The sequence below is a fragment of the Chiloscyllium plagiosum genome, chromosome 5 (assembly GCF_004010195.1).
Source record: "Chiloscyllium plagiosum isolate BGI_BamShark_2017 chromosome 5, ASM401019v2, whole genome shotgun sequence".
In the NCBI taxonomy this organism is placed as follows: domain Eukaryota; kingdom Metazoa; phylum Chordata; class Chondrichthyes; order Orectolobiformes; family Hemiscylliidae; genus Chiloscyllium; species Chiloscyllium plagiosum.
The window spans coordinates 1,571,616-1,596,878 of record NC_057714.1 but is presented as its reverse complement, the minus strand read 5'-3'; the positions used below and the strand labels follow the sequence as shown (position 1 = coordinate 1,596,878).

Below are 25,263 nucleotides of genomic sequence, written 5' to 3'. Positions count from 1 at the left end.
ATCTGGATAATCCCCCGAAAGCATCCTTCCTTTGATAAGGAAACCAAAACCACACACAGTACTCCGGGTGAGGTCGTAATAATGCTCTGTCCAACTGCAGCAAGATATCTAGTCTGTTTTGAAATCCCCGGAAATGAATGCCAATATGCCATTTGCATTTCTAATTACTTGCTAAAGTTACATGCTATTTTTAGTGCCTCATGGACTTATTACGATGTGACTGAGGCAGTTTGGCCTGTTATGTTTTATCAGTTTTCTGAATGAGCAGTATGACTTTGTGTGGGTATCTGATGACTTTCAGGATACTTTCAAATAACACCCCACAGTTCCCAACCTCTCACCACTTAAGAAATACTTTGGCTTTTTTTTTGTCTACTGAAGTGGATCATTTTATATTTATTCATGTTATATTCCACTAGCCTTTGTTCAACCCATTCACTTTACCTGTCCAAGTTCTCTTGAAGCATCGTTGCATCCTCCTCACAACTTACATTTCCACCCAGTTTGGTTTCATCAGCAAATTTGGAAATATTACAATTAATCCCCACTCCAAGTTATTTATTTTGATCGTGAACTGTTGTGACCCGAGCACTGACCCTTGCAGTACCCCCTGCCATCTCTGGACAGGAGAGGCTAAGAAAAAGTTTGATAGAAGTTTTCAAATTCATTAGGAAACTGGACATGAGAAACTGCCCAACTCATAAAAAGACCAACAGCAAGAGGGCACATATAATTTGCAAAAGAAACAAAAGTGATGCAAGAAAAAAACATTTTCCCATAACATCTAGTTATGGTGTCAAACACAGCGCTGGTAAATTTGGCAGAGGGAGGCTCAACTCAGGCATTCAAGAGGGGGCTAGATTATAATTAAAATAGAAACGTGTTTGGGTTATGGAGAAAAGGTAGGAGTATGCACTAAGTCAAAAAGTTCATGTAGAGAGGTGAGGGGTTGAATAGCTTAATATACCATAGCAATCCTGTCATTTTGAGAATTATCCATTTATTCCTACTCTCTGCTTTCTGTATATTAATCAGTTCTCAATCCACACTGGTATAGTGGAGAAAGTGAGGTCTGCAGATGCTGGAGATCAGAGCTGGAAATGTGTTGCTAGAAAAGCGCAGCAGGTCAGGCAGCATCTAGGGAACAGGAGAATCGACGTTTCGGGCATTAGCCCTTCTTCAGGAATCATTCCTAAAGAAGGGCTAATGCCCGAAACGTCGATTCTCCTGTTCCCTAGATGCTGCCTGACCTGCTGCGCTTTTCCAGCAACACATTTCCAACACTGGTATAGTGCCCTAGCATCCAGTGAGGGACCTGACCAGAAATCGTCTGAAAATCCAAATGCACCACATCCACTGGTTCCCCTTTGGCTAATGCAATAAGTGACATATTCAGAGCAAATGGCGGTGACATTATTGCATTAAAAGCAATTATAGATGGCCTGTTTGTTGGGAATCTTAGTCACATTCACGGGGCAGTGGGAATTTAACACAAAGGGTTTTTTCACAAAGAAAGAAAAGATACTTTTCAAATGGCCCAGCCCACTGTAGGAAAAGATGTTCTGTACACTTGCTGCCAGGTTCTGCCAGAAAAATGAAACAATGAGGGCACAGAAGTCACAGGAAGATCAAACTTTAGAGAGCCTGAACCATAGACAAGGTATGGCACGAAGAAAACATATGAGCAAGTGATTAGGGGCATGAGTAGGCCATCAGCCTCTTTGATACTACACCGCCATTGAATACTCTACCATTTCTTTTCAAGATGGTGGAAGTGGCAGGATAGGTGGACTCAGGGTCTTGGCCCATCCCCTCCCTCTCACATGACTGACCGCATCCATCTTTCTTTTTTTTAATTATATGTTTCATCATTTAACTTTTGAATCAAACTCATCTATTTTTTTCTTTCAGTGACTGTAGAAGTGGAGAGTGATTGCAGAGATCTGTTGAGCAATGGATCCCATCCATTCCTCATGGCCATGTGGAAGTCACGACTTGAGCACCTGTTCCGGTTTTGATGAATCAGGGTGCGTTCTTTTCCACTAATGTTTCAGAGGTGTCTGCAACAACAGTGGAATGGATGATCCCCAGGTCCTCAGGAGTTAACTTGGACGGTCCCTTGGTCCTCAGAAGTTGAGATGGGTCCCGGTCCTGGAGAGTTGGGGCAGCCTCCTGGCTATGGCAGTGGCTGTAGTATCAGCGGTGATGAGGCAGCTTTGGCAGAGGTGATGTTCTGGGTCTGCTCAGTGGCAGCAGAGGCCTGCTTTAGCTTGCTTCCTCCTCGGTGATGTGACCTCAGGGACAGCTTTGGCAGCTGCAGAGTATGGCAGTGTCTTGTAGCAACTTGGGAAATCAAGAAGCCAAGTATGGGACAAAAACTGAAACCCGTCCTAACTTTGTATGATTTATGTCTCCATAAAATTTATGTAATTAAAATGGTACCAGCTTATGGCAACTTATACATGGTTTACTTTCATAAATACACGCAACAATAAATTACTGCTACTATTTTTACGAATAAAATCTTGTCCGAACTGATTCTCCACTCTCCTGTCTTTCTCTGAGACCCCCTGACTAACTTCTTAGTCAGGAATCTGTCTACAACTGCCTTAAAAATATTCAATGACCCTGCCATATAAATCATACCAAAAAAAAACCAATAAACAACTGAACAGAAATAAAGCCAAATGATTAAGAGTTGTCCCGCTCTTGATTTATATGAGCATAGACTGCTTCATTATCAGGTGTTGCAAATGGAACTGAACGTTTTGGTCAAGAATGACTTTTTTTTAACTAAAAGACAAAATGCAAACTAAAAAAGTTTATTTCGATTGGAGGGAAAAGTTAAAGAACTATGGATTTGAAGATGAAAAGCTGTCTGTGAGATAAGCACAGCTTTTCCACAAAATTGTTTTCTATGGATCTGTTAGAATGCATTTCTAATTAAATGAACTTCCACTTGCTGCACATGGTCACTACTCTGGAGAAGATCACTCACTGTATAATGCGCGGCATGGTGGCTCAGTGGTTCGCACTGCTGCCTCACACTACCAGGACCTGTGGCCAATTCCACTCTTGGGCTCTGCGGAGTTTGCACATTCTCCTTGTGTCTGCGTGGGTTTCCTCTGGATGCGCCAGTTTCCTCTCACAGTCTAAAGATGTGCTCATTAGATGGGTTGGCAATGCTGAATTGCCCATAGTGTGAAGACGAGATGAGGTAACCATGGGATACGCAGGGTTATGGGGATGGGTCTGGGGGGTATACTCTTCGGTGGATTGTGTATGGACTCAATGGACAAAATGGCCTGCTTCCACACTGTAAGGGTTCTATGAAATACTTTACCTATTTTTCATTACATTGTCTGTATCAAATGACCATGGTAAAGGATTTCTAACAAGAAGGGCAAGTTCATCTTTCAGATTATCTCATGTGGTAAAAAATAGCAATTTGCCTTATTATCTTTCTGTTGTGTTGATTCCTTTCTACAGGCAATAGCTAACACCTAACAAAGAACAGACTGTGATAGCGATGACTTCAGCGGTGGGACAGATACATCAATGAACTAAAATATATGTCGTTTTTAAGGTCAGTGTTTACATTGATATCAAAGCTTTGAGGCTGCCATTGCATTTTCAGGTCCATGACTTCCTTTTCCGACTGTATAGAATCCTGGGCTTGCAGATTGTTTAATCATCTTTTACTTGGTGCTGGCTGAAGTCAGGCCATTATTCAGCATGAGTTGAAAGCCTTTGTTTACTTTATGGATTTAAACTCTATTAACATTCATTAAAGATTACAACGGGAAGGCTATTTGACAACTAAAGCAGAACGTTTGTCAGTATTGGAATGAAAACATTATTCTAATGTGTGAAATAAAACATTGATATAACTCAGTCATGGGAAGTAGGCTAGGTCAGTATTTACTGCCCATCCCTAAACGTGCTTGACAGCTGCCTTCTTGACCCATTGTAGTTCATGTGGTGTGGAAGCTCACCCGCAAGGAGATAGGGAGTTCTGGAATTTTGACACGGTGACATTGAGGAGATATCAAGTCAGGATTTGAAGGGTGCTGTCAAATGTGTCTTGACTAGTTATTGCAGTGCATCTTTTAATTGGAAGGACTGCCAGAAGTGGAAAGATGGCTCTGAGCAGTACACACTATTCTTTTAAAAAGATTTGGAAATGCCGGTGTTGGACTGGGGTGTACAAAGTTAAAAATCACACAACACCAGGTTATAGTCCAACAGGTTTAATTGGAAGCACTAGCTTTCGGAGCGACAACCACCTGATGAAGGAGCGTCGCTCAGAAAGCTAGTGCTTCCAATTAAACCTGTTGGACTTTAACCTGGTGTTGTGTAATTTTTAACTTTTAAAAAGAAGCTTTCTTATGTTTAATTTATGACTTTCTAATCTGTGCACTGTAATCATTCTGATCCATCAACATGTGAATGATTGAATCACATTTATGACTGCTGTGTATAGCATAGGGTATCCTATTGCAGAAAGGATATTAGAATATGGGGAAAATGGAAACTAAGTTCATTGGGATGAGAACATAGTTCTTATGACAGTCTAGATTTCAACAAAGCGCAATGGAAGAATGCATTTAAACATTGCACTATCATATTCTCAGGCTATCATTGCTTCTAAGCCAATTGATTATTTGAGGTAGGAAAATGTGACAAAGCCACTAGATTCTACAGACAACAAGGTATATCATGGACTGTTTTGCGTGACGCTGTTTCATTGATACTTTTCAACCAGAAGACTAGAAGAAACCTCTGCTTTGAAAATGGCCGTACAGTCTTTGATAACCCCCTCAACAGCTGGCCAACGTTATTGCATCAGTGTCTCAGTGTCACAGAGATTGACACCATTCTATGTTCACGCTTTGTCATGAAACTTATAAACCTGTAATTTTCTGAGTGAAGAACAAATGAGCCATGTTGACACTGAAAAATAATGAACATTAGAAGATGGAGGTAAAAAGTGGTTCAAACAGCTCCTTACAACTGGAGTTAGTTATAGCACAGAGAGCCTGATTCTGTGCTTAAACGTGTTTAAATCCATGGCATGCTGATGAACCTGTTACTAGCAGCAGGCTGACCTGGCGAGCGCAGGAACTTTCGAGCTCTCACTGTCAGAAAAGCAAAGCGAAAATCTTCCCAGGGATGTGGAATGCTCCACAAACCGATAACCTGTTTGAAACGTGACTATATGTAGAAATGTTTAAACTATATTTAAGTCCCTCAGGATTATGTTTCCCTTTTATAAGGAAATACCTGTAAGCAGTTTCAGCTGGAAATTCATAAACTGTACTTCATGTGTTATATCAACAACCTGCAGTATCAATGTTCCTGCGTCGTCCTCAGTCCTGCTATCCAGTTTATATTCCATTCTCCCACTTACCAAATGTAAGCTAAATATTTATCAGATGTGAAACTTGATTTTTTTTTAAATAGAAGTTCGAGCACTTTACTCTCCTTGTAAACAATGAAAACATTCAGCATTTAGAGAATCAAATCACTGAGACTTTTGCAGAAGACACATTAAGCCCAAGACAGAAATGCTTACGCCAACCGTAACAAACATTTTCCTTCAGCTCTCACAGGTTGGATAAGCGCTTGTGGAAAGCGGACTGATGGCCTCTTTGAATCTCTGCTATTGATTTGGTCACTAGAATCATAGAATCCCCACAGCGTGGAAGTAGGTCATTTCGCCCACTGAGTTCACACCAACTCTCAAAGAGCATCCCACCCAGACCTACCCATTCCGGAAACCCTGCATTTCTCATGGCTAATCCAACCAGCCTTAACATCCCTGAACACTCTGGGCAATTTATTTCAGCCAATCACCTCACCTGCACATCTTTGGATTGTGGGAAGAAACCCACGCAGGCATGGGGAGAATATACAAATTTCACACACATAGTCGCTTGATGCTGGAACTGAACCTGGGCTCGTGGCACTGTGAGGCAGCAGTGCTAACCACTATGCCACCCTCAATTGCTTGACCAATGTTGCTTTCCATTAACCTTCCTTTAGGAAGAGTAAAACAAAAGTTCCTTTAAGCTGTGCCCAGTCTTTGCTTTTCTCAACAACACAGCTGATATTAGCAATTGTGTAGATTGTGGCCGAGGACCTTGAAGTAAGCCTAAAGTAACAAAGTTCAGAAAGATATAAATGGGCCTAAAATTACTCACAGCATACTTGCCAATCGTCAGACTATGATTGTATCTGACACTATCCTTACATAATTTGCAAGGTTTGTCGGAAGTTGCCTCATTTGCACGAAGAAGGTCAATATATTGTCACAACTTTCCTGGAGCAGCTTGATACAACTGAGAGGCCTGCTTTCCATTAGAGCTCAGTTAAGAACCAATCACATTGCTAGGGGTCTGGAGATGTCGTATCCCAGTGAGGGGAAGAACGGCATATTTTCTTCTTTAAACAACAGTAGTGAACCAGATAAGGTTTTCTTTTCACAATAATCCAATAGCTACACAGTCATTTTTATTGATCAATGATTAGTTTAAACTCCAGATTTATTAAGTTAATTGATTTTAAATTTCCTAGCTCCTATGCTGGGATTTGAACTCACATCTTTAGTGTTAGTCCTGGCCTCTGAGTTATCTCTCACATCACTAAATTGCTATCCCTTATAACTTGAACACAGAGCTCTCCATCAACTTATGTCCTGCACTTTGTAAAATGTAAGTGGCCTGGTACACCCTGACTGGGCCAGTGTCTGACATTGTCGAAAAGTGTGGTGCTGGAAAAGCACAGCCGGTCAGGCAGCATCCGAGAAGCAGAAGAGTCGACGTTTCGAGCATGAGCGTGTCATCATTCCTGATGAAGAGTTTATGGTCGAAACATCATTTCTCCTGCTTCTCGGATGCTGCCTGACCGGCTGTGTTTTTCCAGCACCACACTTTTCGACTCTGACCTGCAGCAGCTGCAGACCTCACTTTCCCCGTGTCTTATATTGCCCTTATTTATAAGTTGTTCTCTATAAAGGCTGTGTGAATTAGGATAAGGTTAGCCTCAGAGGGACATCCAACCAGTAGCGTAATAGTTTTGCTGGTGACATTCTGTTACAGTGGAGGAAGTTATATATGTAAGTAATTCCTGCTAAGAGGGTTGAGTCAGCAAACCAGTTCACCATTTTACAGTGTGAAGGGTTACTCAGGGAGCCAATCATTTCAGAGGGTGGATAGTTTCTTTGGCATCCATGATGGAAATGTGTTGCTGGAAAAGCGCAGCAGGTCAGGCAGCATCTAGGGAACAGGAGAATCGACGTTTCGGGCATTAGCCCTTCCTGAAGAAGGGCTAATGCCCGAAACGTCGATTCTCCTGTTCCCTAGATGCTGCCTGACCTGCTGCGCTTTTCCAGCAACACATTTCCATCTCTGATCTCCAGCATCTGCAGACCTCACTTTCTCCTCTTTGGCATCCATGGCAAAGGAAGGGAAGGAAGCTTGCCTAGCGTGTTATCTTGCCTGACTTCATTAGGTCGCTAAACCTATTTTGACACTTAACTTGCAAACTAAGAATAGTATTCAGTACCACATCCCTCCATGTGACATGCATGACCCTTTTCGCGACATTTCCTTCAATAGTCATCCAGCTGTCATGTTCTGCGTTTCATATAGAAAAATCTGATGATCAGTTCCATTAAAGTTTCTGAGTGCTTCTTTTCTGACTCAGCGATGAGAGAAGTGCCAACTAGTGAATGACGAGCAATTTATTTATTGTTACCCGCATTTTTCAGTTAATAATACATTAGAATACAGTGAAAAGTTGCAACAGGCGCCACAATCGGGCACCATTTTGAATAGTTTAAGAATAAAAAGGATAAGAGATGTAAGAGAATCATTTAAGAATAATATGTCATTTACAATTTAATTAATCAAGAGTAAAAGAAGATTTGACCTGCAACATTAACTGTGCCTCACATTCCACGGCTGAGTATTTCCGGCATTTTCTATTTTAATTAGTTGGTACTCTCCAATACCTTACCTTAACATTTATAAATTGACTATAACCTCATAAACAGTAAGAACTGCAAACATGTAGAGAACTGGAATTGGACTATTTTTTCCTAAACTTAAAACTATCGTTTTGAAAAGTTATATTCAGCCGTTTTGGATATTTTCAACAGTATAGTACAATATTCCAACATGTACTCGTATTCACACAAGTTAGTATTTATTAGCAACCGTTCACTTAAGTATTGGAAATTACACATGATTTGAAGGTAATTTGTGATGTAACTTTAAGGGATGTGAAGCATTCATTTAATGAGTGTACATAGTGAAAATGATTTAAGAATCAGAAATAAACATGTTTTGCATAATTTTGAATTTGGCTGATACCTAATCATTAAGAGATAAAATTGAAAGTCGGGAGAGTTATATAAAAGACAGGTCATTCGAAAGCTTTTTGTACAATATCACTCAAGTCAAAATTAACCCCCATTGAGTGAGCGGCCTGCACCTATCACTATCAATGTATGGATTACATTAGTATCTTCCAATGCATGTAGCTGTATAATACGCTCCCTGTATATGATCTAAGGTTCCCAACTACATGTTAGGTTCCACAAGTAGTTGGAAAATCCTATCCAATAAACTCGGAATTCAACTATAAAACGATTTAGAATTTCTCACTTCTTTTACATGCAATTAACTAGACCTACTTAAATAACTTCCCTTTAATGCTCTATTATTTACCAACTTGACATCCTTACCAAATGCATTTTGAGATTATTATGACTTTTAAAAGTACCTTAGGTTTAAAATCCTTTGAGGCATTTTTGAAACTTCAGACTGAAGTTACATTTCTCCACCACTATTTTACACATCCAACACCACCAGCTAGTCTGCTGTGCTATGTGCTTGTCAACAAATCAGAAAGTGATTGGTCCTGCAGTTAAATGGCCTGCTCCGAAGCCAATGCTTAAGCAGCTCTCCTAACAGAAACTGTGTGGTGTGTCAGAATGGACTGGGCGGACTATCTCACAGTTTCCCCCTGAGCTATATGAGGAAGCACTTTCTGCTTAGTGGGTTCCACCAACTGTTTGGATTGGATTGAGAGTTCAATTTGTAACACTCTCTAGACCAAACACAACTCCATATAACACTGAACACATGTTATAGTACAATTAACAGCTGATTTGTAAAACTGACAGTGTGCATCTAAATAAACTGATAATTGAAGAACAGAGAGCATAAATGATTTATTTTTATTTATTAATGGGATAATGATTACATTAGTAGTTTCCAGTACGAACTAACAGAGATGTGCAGGATTGCTTCTTGAAATTCAAAGAACAAACAAGAAGCTAAATAGCAAGTATGTAAAATCTAAATTATTTAACATATTAACAATTTGTTAAAATTACACAAATATGATTATGTTAGAAACAAAAAACAGTGATGGTATAAAACATTAGCGCTGATGCAAGTATTTATAATACAAACAAAATCCAATAGATATTGACTGATTCTCAGCTCTTATAAACATACTGTTTTCAATCTGTATCTTTTGACTTTGGTAATTTTCCCATAACTGTGTATTAGGACATCCAAGCAGCTTAAATCATTTTTAAAAACTGTTTAGTTAACCAGATCTATTTAAAATAAATAAAGAATTTAGGATGGCTACAAGTGAATTATGTAACTACACACAGTAGAAAGGACTTGGAGGCATCAAACTGCAAAAGTGGAACTCAGGAATCTGCACAGCCATTTGGACATCAAGGTTTAGAGCTACTTTGGACATAATCCCAATGGTAACTGCAACCATCATTGGTGCCCATTTACCTGTGCTGCTTCTCATCTTGCAATATGAAGGAGAGATACTTTACAATGCAAAGACACTTTACTATGGTTGGTCAACAACAGAGGATTACATTACAATAAACCTTCACGCATCCCTAAAAAGTAATGTACATCTAGTGCACATTATACAACAATAACATGTGACAAGTATTTTATGATGGTAGAATTAGAAAGGGAAGAGTATTGTCTAACTTGTCGAATCAATGACTTCAAAAAATAACTCTAATGGGTATGCTTTAAATTATGTTTGTCCATTTTGTTTAATATTGAAGTAGATTTTCTGGGAAGGGTGTGGACAGAATTGTAAAAGTGGCACACAGTCCAAATACAATAATTTGTCCAGAATTAGCCATTGTTCCTTTCTCATTATGAGCTCAGTTCATTGGAGATTACCAGAATGGGGTGTTTGGCACGACTGCAGCTATTTGAAGATTGCAGCAGCTCGTCAAAGAAAGCAGATTGATTTGGTAAGCAAGGAATTTAGAATTGTTGCTGTATTCAGGTTATAATTTGGAGTGAATTAATGATGAAAATTAAGCTTTTGTCCAATTTTATAGTTCTTACTCTTGTCTTAAATGATTCAATGGCCCACTCCTCTCTGTCCCTGTCGTTCTCCTTCTGGCCGCAAACCCCTGAGCTCTCTGCACTCATCTTAATTCTGACCTCTTGAGCAATCCCATGGTAATCATCCTGGCATTGCTGGACTTGCTTTCAGCTGCCTAACTTTACCTTTTTGATCAAAATTTTGACACTTATCTCAATGTAATTTTTTTCCTGTGGCTTGGTATCACAAGGTTATGGACCAAGTGCTGGAAAATGGGACTAGAGTAGTTTGGTGCGCGCTTTTAACCTGCACAGACTTGATGGACCAAAAGGCCTTTTTCTATGCTGTACACCTCTATGGTTCTATGACTCTACAGTAAAATGCTACTATGAAGGCCTTTAGAACACATCTTCTATGATAAAGGTGCGAAATAGATTCAAGTTAATGTTTATATTATACATTAGTCAGCATAGTATTAACTTCCACAAGGCAAAGAGGAGGCGATCGAGCCCCTGGACCAAGTGCAGTCCCAGCGTGGCTAAGCACTTTTGAAAGACTAATGTCTTACTTTTAGCTTTATTTCTTTACTTTTCTACTTAATTCTTAGAATTACTGTAATGTTGAGCTTTTAACGCTGTTCTTTCTTTCTTTCTACCTTGTTCTTATCACCTAGGTGCTTGTACTTAAGATGGCACCTTGTGTGGCGACATTATACACTTTTCACTGTAATCCCGTACTTCTGTACTTGAGTCCACACGACAATAAAAATCTAAACGTAAAAAGCTAAATCTACAGATAACAGTGTGTGATAAAATGAATAGCCACTTAGGGACACATGAGTCAAACCCAGACTGCCAAAAATGATTTGAAAAAGGCAAGTTTTACTTGGAAATTCTCATGTACTCCTTTGAAAAAGTAATGGCATGTACTGAAATAAAGGAAATGTGATGGATGAGACCTATATGTATTTTCAGAAAGCGCTGCCTGTGCGGTTTGTTGAATAAGTTAAGGAAATACAGCAGCATGGTTAGAAAGTTAGCTATAGGTCAGAGAGTGAGGCTTATTGCTCATTGGGGTTCAAATTTGATTTGGACTTTAAAATAAGGGACATAACACCAAAATCTGCAGACTCAACAAAAACAAGAATATAGTTAAGTGCAAACTTAGTAACAATTAATCAATTGAGCAGATGAAATTTCATGTAGATAAACTGTTTTGGAGAAATAATGAGTGGAAATATACTAATGTAAAAGTTTTCAAAGCAGAAAAGTACAGTGACAGTCAATGGGCCTGATACATAAATCTATGAAATTATACAGCTGTTAAATTACGAAAATAAGGTATTTAGAGTGTTATGCATAGAGGCATCAAAAGCAAGTAAGTATCTATAAATCTTATAAATCATGGTCAGGGCTGTTGTTAGAATATTGTGTCCATTTTTAGATACTCTGCAATAGAACTTGGAGACTGTCAAGAAAATACCAATTAAGATGATACCAATAATGAGCAGCTTTAATTATGCTAGAACATTTGAACTCCCCTTACTGAATGAATAGTGGTTAAGAAGAAAACTGAAATATTTTCAACATCATAAAAGATTTTGATTTAGAGAACTGGGTAAATTATTTCATTGTTTACTGAATATGTGATTAAGGGACATAAGTTTGCGATTGTTACCGAGATCAGGATAGGAAGAGGTAAGGGGACATTTCTTTGTCCAGAGGGCTGTTCAGATAGAGAATGCTCCACCAGAAACAGTAGTGAAAGCACAATCTGTCATATCTTTTGAAAGCTAAGTAGATTAACATTTCAAGAAGAACAATTTGAAAGAGTTTGAGGAAAGGGCAGCGGAAAGGAACTGAACAGATAGCTCTTTCAAAAGAGTCGATTCCACTTCAATGAGCTGAATGGCCTCCAACTGAGTTGCAAGACCCTTCAAATCCTAACAATAGTGCACAATACTCTTAGCACTATGATACTATTCATAAGTGAACAGCCAGTTTATATCTCATAAAAGATCCTTCTTTTGAAATGGTCACAAAGTTTAATATGAAAACAGAACTGTTGAATTATAGTTCTTACTGCTACTTCTCATATTCTTTATAATGCCACTCACTGATGGAGGATCTCCCAAATTTTGGAATCTCACAATTCATTGACACCTCACAACCTTATTTTGCCATCACAAACATTATTGAAATATGGGGCAGAATCTTAAGCCATTCCTGTGGCCAGTTCAGTGACAGAGAGGGCATTTCATCAGGTGAAGTAATGGAGGGTCCACTCTGTTACCATTTGAGGCTCTTAACGGAGCAAATAATCCTGTTAGGGCCTTTATCCTACTGTTGCTGGTACCATCTTAGACAATAGACAATAGGTGCAGGAGTAGGCCATTCTGCCCTTCGAGGCAGCACCACCATTCATTATGATCATGGCTGATCATCCTCAATCAGTATCCTGTTCCTGCCTTATCCCCATAACCCTTGATTCCACTATCCTTAAGAGCTCTATCCAATCTTAGCAGGGGCTGCCTGTGTATGTTAACATGTGGGCTCCAACAGGAGTCCCTCTTTCAAAGTGCCTCATTGGGTGACGCAGTAACTGGAAGGAAGGGTCCACTGAACCGTCTCCTTGTCCTTGCTACCAGTCCCTTCTGCCAGGACCCCCAATCAGAGACCCACCCTCCCACCATCACTTGCTTCCAGCCTGGGATCCAGTGATGATCCTTGTTGCAACGTGCACCTCACTGGGGGTGCTTCCATTCAATCGAGCTGGCAGACACAGGACCTGCTGGCCTGTCACGTGCTTTAGCGCAACGAGATATGGTAGGACTTCCCAAAGAAATGACGATGTGGAGTTCTTGTTTGTTCTTAAGCCAACAGCTGGGACTCCCTTTATCCCTACGAGATTCCGGCAATGAAATATAAATCAGGAAAGGATCCAGCAAAAGATCTGTAGCACCTTGCAGATGTTTTCAGCACTCAGGAAGCCTGGTCTTTTCCCTTCTGACTGCACAAAACGTGGAAGTGTTTCTGCATTTTTGGAACACTTCCTCTGGAGGCTCCTTTAAGGACCCAATGGTCAAGTTGCTTAGATCCTGTGATTTGCAAGCTCCTTGAATGTAAACAAGTTCCAGAGTCTGGATCTGAACTGAGTGCAGGAACCTTATTTCGAGTTTGAATTGAGCCCTGTTCTCACTTTGGTCATCTCAGAATAAAAAGACTAACCCAAACCCTGACCAAAACAAGTGAAAAGCTTTGCCTTGCGAGCAATACAGGCAGGTCACAGAGTTAAGTAGCATAGATAAGTAAATAATAGGTAAACAGCAGCAAAAACAAAAACACAGGTAAAGAATGTAGAACGATTGTAGGAAATAGGAAACTTAGATATACACACAGGAGCTCACAAGGAGTCGACCATCTTGCATCCAAAATTGCCCAAAATTGAATATTTGTGTTGACTGGATACAAGGACTCTGCCCAGCTAACTGATACCTATTTTAGGAACATAAAATGCATTCAATAAAGCTAAACTGGGATCTCGACATTTTAAACTACATGCTAGTGAGCATGCCTCTGCACAGAGATATGGACATATCAATTAGGAACAGGAGTAGACCATTCAGTCATGTGAGCCTGTACCAGCGTTCATTAAGATCGTAGCTGATCTGGTTATTCCATATTTCCACACTCCCATGATAACCTTTTACCCTCTTATCACAATCCCATTTTCTCGTGCCCTAAACAAAATTCAAAGACTCTGTTTTCACTGCCTTTCATGAAGAGATTCCAAATGATGCGCTGTAGGATAAAACTCTGTTTTAATAGATAAACCCTTGTTGTTAAACAGCGAGCCCTAGATTCTCCCACAGGAAGAAGCAAGCTTTTCACATGCACCCCATCAAGACTGCAAAAGATCTTATGTGTTTCAATCAAACTGACTCCTACTCTTCTGAACTTCAGCAGATGGAAACTGAGCCTGTCCAATCTTCCCTCATCAGTCAACTTGCCAATTCCAAGTGTCAGTCCAGGAAACTTTCTCCCATCTGCTACCAATGCATTTACATCTGTCCTCAAATAAGGAGACCAAAGGCGTACACAGTACTCCAGATGCAGTTTTCCCCGTATAACTGACATATAGCGACCCTTCTCTGTATTCAATACCTCTTGCAATTAACAATGTTATCTTACACTTTCTAATCACTTGTAGTACCAGGTGCAGTTTCAGAGCAGACTGTCCAGTAACACCTCATACTCATGTTTCAACTCTTCTTGAAGAATGTAATTACTCTTTTTCATCTGCTGGCAGAGGCTGTGTTGAGCGCTATAAACTCTATCTTTTGTTTGCAAATAGGTCATTGCTGAAGGCAGTCAAGAAGCAGCAAGTGCAAATACTCCCACATCTACTGGAGAAATATTTCCTCATCACATTCAAAGCCACTAACAACCGTTTATACCAGATTCTCCCCTCTCAATCAGCAAGCATCCATTTCATAATACCTGGAATAAGAAGACTCTCACAATCAGACAATTATTCTTGATTATCATTCTTAACACTGCACTTACATGACATGGTTTTCTGCTATTACTTAGCACCATAGTGGTGCCCAGTTGATATCTTTCTCCAGGACAGTGTGTAGGAGAACCAAGAGCCTGCCTGACACCGTCAGGCTGCCAAGACACTTACTATCACAGTGTGACACAGCAACATAAAAACAATTACAGACAATCACTTCAAGATAGCTGGGAATAGCAGTGATTGTCATTTTTTTTAACTTTTGGCTGCCATAACAGATTTCACTACCTTCAGTTATTCAGAATTAGCTGACAAAATCTTTTTCCAAAAAATTAGGCTTCAATGTGCAGCACAAACCAGTGATATCAATATAATTCCAGCACGAGGTTTTTCAATGTGCTTTCCCCTTTAATGGTGCTGCTGCCCTTAAACGGCATAAATGGTGAACATGTCGACACGTATCCACTCCCGAAGGTCATGCACTTAGAAGCACCCAGAAGCAAATAGATAATTGACCTTTTAATTTCTGACAGGTATCACAGGTTATAGTTTATGTATTATTTACATTTTCCCATAATCTGAAACTTTACTTGTATTAACATGATCATTGTTGAGCTAAATCCTTATTAAGTTCTGATGAGAAGCCATCTACTTGAAATGCTAAATTTTTGTTTCTCTCTCCAAAATGGCTGTTTGACTTGCTGAGTATTTCCAGTTTTTTTTTATAATTTCAAGTTTCCAGTACTTTTCCCTGGAGATGTGTATGTGGCTTCTCAATTAGGATGATGTATCAACCATTCAATGCACGGTTCAAAACACCAAACATCTGTGGTCCAATACTTACTGTAGTATATTTCCCCAGCTGACAAAGAGAAGGGAAGGTCTCCTGGTGAGCTTTGCGAATCTTTTCAATAAGATCCTCCAACTCTGCTGTCATTGTGTAGCTTTCCGAACATTCTTGCTTCGGTGTCTCCTTTTTCTTTTTGTTTCTGTCATTTCTTACGGCTAGGAGAAGAATGCACCACAATTAAGCACCTGTAATACAATTTATACAGCGCCTTTCAAATACTGAACATTGTGAATTGCGACAATTGCTCCTGCCAGTCAATCGTTTTCTGTGGTACACAACACAAGTCACTTTGTGAAGCAACAAAGTGGCAACAACACTGCATAAGCTCTCCATATATAAATGGCAAACTTTAGAGTAAAACAAAGGAAGGCTCTATAATATTTTGTGTGGGCATGCAGTGCTTATGCAAGACAAAACCAAATGGTCGAGCTCTGTTTGTACTTGCTCTCAACATATTTATTCCTGGCATTTCATTGCAACATTCACATGATGAGCTATTCTGTAACTCCTGCGAAGGCTGCTGACAGAGGGCTTGGTGAACCAGTTTCACAAAACAGTTCAAATGCAATGGTGAAAAGGAAATTGCAAACAGAAAGATAGCAGGAAGGAGTTAAAATTGATGATAAATGACAACGAGGACGAAGAACCATAATAACAAAGGGGAATGTCTTTGACAAATATTCTTTCTTCTATTTGTCTTCCAAATAAATGTACATTGGATAAGATTCAGTACGCCATTTGGTAAAAATACACAAAGATTTTGAATGGGGTCAGCAGGCGGCAGGCAGTAATTGCACTTAATTCCTTAAGGGACTCCTGCATTTCTAGATAATACCATCACCAATATTTCACAGGAAGCATGTTTTGAAAATGAACCTATTGATTCAAGACAACTAAGCAACAAGGGACAAGAAAGGAAAAGTGATTCAACTCAATGCCTGCCATTTTGCACCTTAAAATTGGAGTGTAACCTTAGTCCATTGCCTGCTCGATGCCATATTCAGGTTAGACTTGTAAATGATGAACTGCCCATCTTCCTGGACCAATTATAAAGCTATTTAAGTGTGTCACACATGATCCTTACACAGACCATTGTTGGTTGTTCAACAATACAAGGAGGAAATTCTGAGTTTTTATTTTTCTGGGTGTAACAGAAGCAGGAGAACTCTTCCCTGGTCAACTAGCACCTCTGAGCCTGCGGCCTGTCCAGTTGAGTTCTGCTCCAAATTTATCTTGCAATCACCAGAACCAGATAACTGTCAGCGAGAAAGATACAGACGCTGGCTGCTTGGCAAGTCTCTATGGCATTCAAATTGAATACAACTTTGTCCTGGAGGAAACCTAGGGTGTTTTTATCCCAGTGCCAAAGGAAAGTAAGAATTTTGTGACAGCTATCATTCTCCTCAAACCAAACTTCCCAAAAGAGCAGGTTTCCTAGCCTCCCTAATCTGATAGTACTTCAGATAAGTAAGCATTTCAGACTGTTTCCCTGATTGAAATGAGGGTCTGGCTTTGATTTCGATCCAGAGCTGTTCAGCCTAAGGAAGACACAATATCAGGTGGTTGTACAACATTCTATATCAATCATATCAATGACTTTTTATCCTGTTTCACAAGCCAACAAAGGAGCAGCATTAACTAAGACTATGGAGCAATTCATGGCTGAATCCTGCTTCACTTCTGTGGTTAATCGTCAAAAGAGAAAGAAAGTCACCAATTCAATGGGGAGAATTGTAAGTCTATAATGAATGTGAATTTATTATCACACTTAAGCTCTTAGTGTGTGTTACATGTTTATGGCTTTTCAAACCTTCTTGATTTAAATTAAAATGTGCCCTTAAGAAATAATAGAAAAAAGGTTCATTATCAATAAATAATGGTTAATGGACTTCAGAAAAGTGAAGGGCCTTAAAGTATTAATGTGCCACTAGGGAATGAACACTAAATGGAGCTTAAAATTCATCATTTTCAATAGTGCATTTCCTTGTTAGTGATGTAATTGCATCTTACATTTTCTTTCAAATTGACACAATAAACACATGTTTCACACACTTAATCAAATCCAATTATTCCAAAATTACATGAGCCAATTCTTCATTTCAAAGGCTGATTTTTTTTTCTTTCCTGACATTTTTGTGCTCATCAAAATGAGGAATGTTCTGGAAAACACAACTCGACGTATTTTAGCATCAAGCACCTCAGTTCGATATAGCGCAGCTGAACACAGTAAAAATTCCTCATTATGTTTCCAAAATTTAAAAAAAAGCCCAAGTGGTCTCTCTCAGTGCCACTGCAAGTGTGCTGCTATGTTAGGTAGAACCATTCAGTGCTCTAGACTCCAGGAATTGGGTTGAGGAGGTACAAAGTCATTTTATGTAGGATAGGAACTTCACTGCATTTGGCTGGGATTTAAACCCGGGTGTAAGAAGTGATCGAGCAGTAATGAACCCGCTGGCTCTGATTTTCATTGCTGTGTCGTGTGCACACAGGTGGGAGAGTTTGTAGCTCTGTGCAGCCAAGCTTTAAAAATGGCTGCCCTGCATTTGCCGGGAGGTTGAGGGGGTATGAGGGGGGGATTGGAAGTCTGGCCCGATGACGTAGGAAAGCTGCTGGGTTCTGATGCCTGATGGGCAGAAGGCCTGTCTCAGGGCTCCAGCACTTTGTCCAAAAATTAAAATACAAGAATAAAACGTAAAACATTCCCCCCATACTCCACCAACACACTCCTCATGCCCCACCTATGCACAGCCATGCCACCTAATGACCTCTACTCTCCACCATGGTCCTTCATACCCCATATCACCCTATGCCCCATCTGTCCATTCTCCATGGCCCCTCATACCCTCATGACAACTTGGCACCTACTTTCACCCACCATCCTTTCCCCTTCACCTACTAGACTAACTGACTTAATATCCAGGATCATCCATGCACACAGGGGAAAATAAAAGTTCTATCACTTAAAATTCTATATTCCTGAATATACTTGATTGGGGAATGCTCTCTCGCACATTTTGACAGTTCTAGAGAATTCAACACTTCTTGACAGTTCTTGAATCCAAAAGGTTTTGCATCTTTTATGTACAATATTTTGCCCAGTTCACAACCCCAAAGGAGACCTGATAACTCCAAGAGACTACCTGACTTCTCCCCCAGAGGACCCCTGTCCTTCCCCTGAAGGTTTCTCTCCCACTTGTAAAGAATAACTGATCTAACTTCACCACTTCTGCCCACTCCCACTCACTGCATTGGATAACTGAACCCATTGTTAAGCTGTTCTAGTTTGCATCCGCAGGGGTATCCCAGCTCTCCAAAAGGATAGCCAAGTTAGCCAAGAGAAAAGCAGCAAAAACACTGGCTCCTACCTGGTCTGTTCTACACCCTCCGTGTTCCATGCAGCAAACATGGGATTTTTATTGACAACTGAGCATTTAAATTTCCAGTCATCCACAGGAACCCTGCACACTGAAGCCTCAGCCACCTCCATTCCCATCCATGTGGAAATGAGAAAGGCTCTAGGTTCAGGGCCTGGATTTGTGACTTTGACCCATTTCCATCATCTTCCATATGGGATCTCTGGCATGTCGAAAATCAAGGTTACTATGTCACCTGCTTTCTCAAACAGTTTGTCTAAAGTAAGTTCTGACTCATTTCCTGTCACAGTCAGTGTACAAATTAGTTCTTAAATACAGCAGGGCAGAATGGATGCATTTTACACCCTCACGAGAAAGGAAATTCAACAGAAGAGTCTCCCAGAAGGTTTTGTGCATATTCTAGCAGCAGGTTTTGAAGTAGCAATGGCAGAACTGATTACTATATCGCCCACATACTGTCTTTCTGACGGTGGGTATTGTATAATCTGGAACCACCTCATTTCTATAGTAAATTGGGTAGGCATAAATACACAGAATAATCTCAAAATGTAACAGGATTGCTATTCTTGCTCCAAGAAGCTACAAATATAGTTAGCACAGGAAACAATTCAGTCAAACTAGTGCAATCAGAATCCCATAAGGGAATAAATGGGATATTCTTCCATGATTCAAACATGGAAGTTTGTCTGTCTTAGTGCAAACATACTCACAATGTTGCTGTAAGAAAATGATTAATTCATACAGCACAGGCCCATAGCTCCTTCTTAGCAATGCTAGAAAGCTGCTGCCTGTGTAACACAAAGTGAAGAGGGCACTCTGTTATATACCTCTGCCAAGCCGTGTTAACCCAATATGATTACACTGATTTCCCTGAAGTTTTCCTCTGCCTGGTTGATACTCTGTAACTACAAAGCTAAAAAAACAAACTTATTAAGAAGAAGTTTCAAGCCAATCCACACTGAACAACCTGCTCTGAAAACTCTGCTCACATTTTGACAGCTGTAACAAACACCTCCCAGCCTCTGAGTCAATCCACAACATTCTAAAACAATCATCAACATTCTCTGTCAGTCTAAAAGAAGATCTGTTTCCCCTATCACCCAATGTTAGCAGATCATCTAAACAATTGCAGTATCTGGATTTTCACCAAAAAGTCAGCAGTTTTTCTTTGGATCAATATCGAATTTGTACATCAGGTTTCATGGAAATCCATCTATTAGTTTTGAGATATAATATTTATAGAACAAAGTACATTTGCAAAAGAATTACCTCCACTAACCTTCATAAGCAGAGGTAATAAAAACCATCTGGACAGATGGGACAAGATTAAGATTGTTTTCTTAATGCTGGCAATCCTGATTATATGCTTAACAAAATCAAAAGCTGATTTATATTAAGATCAGTTGAAAGTTAGTCTGAATGCAAAAACTGGAGAATGATTTTTTTTAAAATAATGGGCTTTTGTTCCCAGCACATTTTGAACCTGCACATTACTCCTTTCACATAGTTTTTCGAAAGAAAACACAGACATTTGGCATCTTACAACATAGCCGACGCCAGACTTCTTAACGTTCACTATTACCAACGCTTATATGATTATTCCAAAGCAGACCAAAGATTCTGTCATTATTCTGCCATTAGATTAGATTATAACCTCACACTGGGTACATTGGCGCATAATACTGTGGTGGCATTCAACATGGTGTCAGACAATAGAAACAGAAACGTTTATTCAGCTAAGGGCTGTTATCCACAACATTATAAACACCAGAAATACTGGAAACCGAAACAGCAACTGCTAGAAAAGTTCAGTGGGTAATACAGCATTTGAAAGAGAATTTAAAATCTTGGGGCAGACTTTTAATAAACCAGTTCTACAATTTGGTGTCTGCATTCACTGATGTGACATGGGCATTCCAAACAATGTTCTACTTGCATTTGAAAAGGTGCTAATTGAAGGCAGCTCCAGGATTTTGTCACAGCGATATATTTCCAAGTCAGGGTGGTATGCAGTGATTGGGTTAGGGTTGGTGATGGAAGTGGGGGTGTTTCCATGGGTCTGCTGTCTATTCTTCGTGATGGTGGAGGGTGTGGATTTAGAAAGAACCTTGGCAAGTTGCTGTTGTGAATTGTTTAAAGAGTGCACATTGCTGTCACTTCCAGGTGAAGCTGCAAGTGGTGAATGTGGTACCAATTTACTGGGCTGCTTGGTCCAGGATGGTTTGGAGGTTTTTGCACATTGTTAGAGCTGCACCCGTTCAGGCAAGTGGGGATATTCCATCACACTCCTGACTTGGGCCTTGTAGATGGTGGGCTTCCCTTTGGGAGTCAGGAGGGGGAGATACCTGGTGCAGTATTCCTAGCCTATTCCTCTGCCCATAGTATTTATATGGCTAATCTGGTTAGGTACAAAAACAGAAATTGCAGGAGAAGCTCAGCAGATCTGGCAGTATCCATGAAGAGAAAGCAGAGCTAACATTTCGGGTCCAGTGCGCCATCTTCAAAACTGACTGTAGCGAGGAAATAGTTGGTGTATATCCTGAAGCTGGGGTGAGGGCAGGCTGGGGGAGTGAATGATAGGTGGAAATGAAGCCCAGAAAGAGAGAGAAAACAGCAACTGGAAGTTCAATGTTGTGTTCAATAATTTTAGAGCCTGAGCCCCTTCTCCCATGTGCTTAAGCCCTTCCTGAAGAAGGGCTAATGCCCGAAACGTCGATTCTCCTGTTCCCTAGATGCTGCCTGACCTGCTGCGCTTTTCCAGCAACACATTTCCATCTCTGATCTCCAGCATCTGCAGACCTCACTTTCTTCCCATGTGCTTAACCCAAACCCGACACACCAGGCCTTCTCATCACATGAGCTGCTACCACAATGAAACCACTGTCAGCCACTAATAATCCCCTTTGCAGCTACTGATTCCCTCAGGCTGACCTTTATCTATCACACCTCTCTCTCTCTCTCTCTGGGCTCCATTTCCATCTATCATTTACTCCCAACACCTCCCACCTCCCGCGCCCCATACATACTAACCTTTTCTTACCTACAATCAAATCTTAAGGAGGGTTACTGAACCCAAAACGTTAATTCTGATTTTTCTCCACAGATGCTGCCAGACCTGCTGAGTATCCCCATCAATTCTGTTTTTATTTCTGATTTCCAGCATCCATGGTTTTTTGGTTTTCTATTTATTCAATTAGGTTTCAGGTCAATGGTAACGCCAGGATTTTCATGTTGGGAAAATCAGCAATGATTAGCATCATTGAATACCTAGACTCGCGATTCTTGGTCAGTGGAGGAGGATGGTGTGGGTAACCATGCCACAGACTGCAAGAAAGTTGAGAAGGATGAATCATAGAATCGAATCCCGACAGTGTGGAAGCAGGCCCTTTGTAACAGTCACACAGGATGGGAATTGTGACTTTGATAAAAGTTGTTTCAGATTGTGGCAGGAGCAAAAACATGATTGGAAAGATCGGAAAAAAGAGTTTAGGAAAGATGTAAATGGACTTGGGAGATGAAGGAAAGGGAGGATGAAATGGTAATTTACAAGGATGCAGAGTCCTCTTGATCTGCTATTCCCAAATAATTCCACTCATAATAACAAAATGGCGCCTGACGCATTTCACCCCAAAAGCAAGTTTTGGACAATATCCAATCCCAGGGCTTGTTCAATCAGAATTTCGGCTCCAACTATTCTTTAAGAATGTACACGTCACAAAAACGAAAGGAAATGTACTTGTGTTACTAGTATCACCCTGAAATCCTGCAGCAGAATACTTATGTGTTGCTTCTCGCCCTGAGGAGGAAAGGAGGCCTGATGCCCCTTGACAACTTGCTGCCTTGAAATGGCAGCTGCAGCCTGACAATCTTGACACCCAGTTACTGAAGGCACAGGAAATGGGTCATAGCAGTGAAGGGTTGGGGGGAGGGAGGGTTCACCATTTCAGTTGTTAGACGGGGACCATCTCTCCCTCCATAATGGACCTGAATGCTCAAATGAAGGCTCCTTTTAAACACGTTACTGCCCTTTTTATGTGACCCTCCACCTGGGAGGATGGGTTGGATGGATGGAGTCAGTGGATACAGGTCCCACTCCAAATTCACCCCTGCACAAACGTACCCTTGAAACAAATCCGCACCAAAGTGTCCAAGCCTTGTCATAGAGATGTACAGCAGAAACAGACCCAAACTCACCCATGCTGACCAGACATCCCAAATTAATCTAGCCCCATTTGTCAACATTTGGCCCGTATCCCTTTAAACCCTTCCATTGCACGTGGCCATCTAGATGCCTTTTAAATGTTGTTGCCTTGAACAATGCAAAATTCCAATGTGAAACAGGAAGCATGTAAAACTTAATTGAAAATAAGGCAAGTATCTAGCATGTGAAGCAAGAATTGTAAATATCTGCCTTATGCTGATTTTTATTTTGTCACAAGCTTCTTGGGAAGGTAATGAAGTGTAATTTTTAGATTAATTTATCATTGCTAGTGAATTGGAACTGCAAGCATTCTTGAGGTTTGGTGTTTATTTATCACGGTTGAATCGGACTTCCAATCTTCATCGCAGTCTTCAATTATCTGCTGCATGGAAAATTTACTGTAGCCATCATTAAGCCTTCACACATCAGCAAAGAAGGAAAAAAAACCCTTTCCAGAAGAAAGACACATTTACCTACATTTTAAGGTTGGATGACAGATTTGTTTAATGTTAAAACACATTGGCTCTTTTGCTCAACAGCTTTAAACTGTCTGAGCAACACAAACACATTGTTATTTACTGTAGTCTTATGAACCGTCGCCAAGAACTCCAAGATACAAGAGATAATTCACACGGGAATCAGCTTGCTCCTTCTCCAGTCCTGGCTCTCTTTGCCTTGCAGATTTTGTATTTGCATAAAATAGCGTATGTTGTGTTCGGGAGTGAGATGTAAAATAAAGTTTAAGATTTGCAAACTGGTTCTGAGAAACCCGAAGATGTCCTTTGTGAATAACTTGCCAGACACCATGATCTTATCTCTGCTCTGCCGTTGCTTGTACAGTTGAGCAGCCAGAGCCATGGATTATGGTGCAACATTCAAAGTGTGGAAAGAAGAGGGTGACATCAATCGAGGAAACCGTCATCAGGTCACATCAAACTTGGCTTTTAAAACTTTGAAAATCACAGCAGCAGAACAGACTGCTGGAGATAAGGAGCTCCATTTATCAGATGTCACAAAAAAGGGGGAACAGAAATGATGAGGTTTGATGCTAATACATTTGGAATTTAAGGTGAAGGGTGGAAGGTATAGGGGAGATGTCAGGGGTAGGTTCTTTACCCAGAGAGTGGTGGGGGCATGGAATGCGCTGTCTGTGGGAGTGGCAGAGTCAGAATCATTGGCGAACTTTAAGTGGCAATTGGATAGGTACATGGATGGGTGCTTAAGCTAGGACAAATGTTCGGCACAACATCGTGGGCTGTTCTGTGCTGTATTGTTCTATGTTCTATGTTCTAAGCAAAATCAATCAGCAGAATCTGGTTGACACCTGAGTGACATGGCCTCTGGTGAAATTTGTGACACTATCATGTGACACGGACAATGAGGCTTTTCTCAACATTAGGGGCAAGTCATGCCATCTTTTACATTTTTTACAAGTGGTAGGGGGGGGAATTCTTGCTAGGCCATGATGGGTCTGATTGTTAACTATCTTGCTAACAGCCCAACTCACCTCATTAATATTCAGCTTCTTATTTTACCAAACTTGCTCGACATTGGGAAAACCCGATAAGGAAACTGGAATGTGTGGGTAATGGATTCCGCTCACCTCTTGCCTCAAACAACCTCCATGTTGGAAACTGGGCATGTTCCACGGGCAATGGCCACATGTACCCGAGGTACATAGACATTGGCGTTTGACATGTGACAGCCTCTAAGAACCTTATTGGTACATCTATGATCCACTAACAGGATTGTTCCTCACTTTAATGCTGCTCCCCAGGCTGCACTGGCTACTATCAATGTAGTGCAGCAGCTAGGACACTGTGTGCTCACAGACACATACACCCCAGCTCGGGACTGGAGCAAGCTGTATCTCTGAGTTCTGAGCTTGCTGTCATAGTGCTCAGTCTACCTGGATACTCAAAGCATCCCTGCCTTGC

General features: G+C 40.5%; 1 protein-coding gene across 5 annotated transcripts in view; it reads right to left on the bottom strand.

Annotated features, from left to right (window-relative positions):
• Nucleotides 1-25,263, bottom strand: part of LOC122549656 (retinoic acid receptor beta) — a 513,362-nt gene that overhangs the window by 75,419 nt on the left and 412,680 nt on the right. For all 5 annotated transcript variants that reach the window (XM_043689458.1, XM_043689457.1, XM_043689459.1 and 2 more), the window contains one exon: nt 15,746-15,906. In XM_043689458.1, the coding sequence (XP_043545393.1) occupies nt 15,746-15,906 (161 nt within the window). The remainder of the gene's footprint in view (nt 1-15,745; nt 15,907-25,263) is intronic.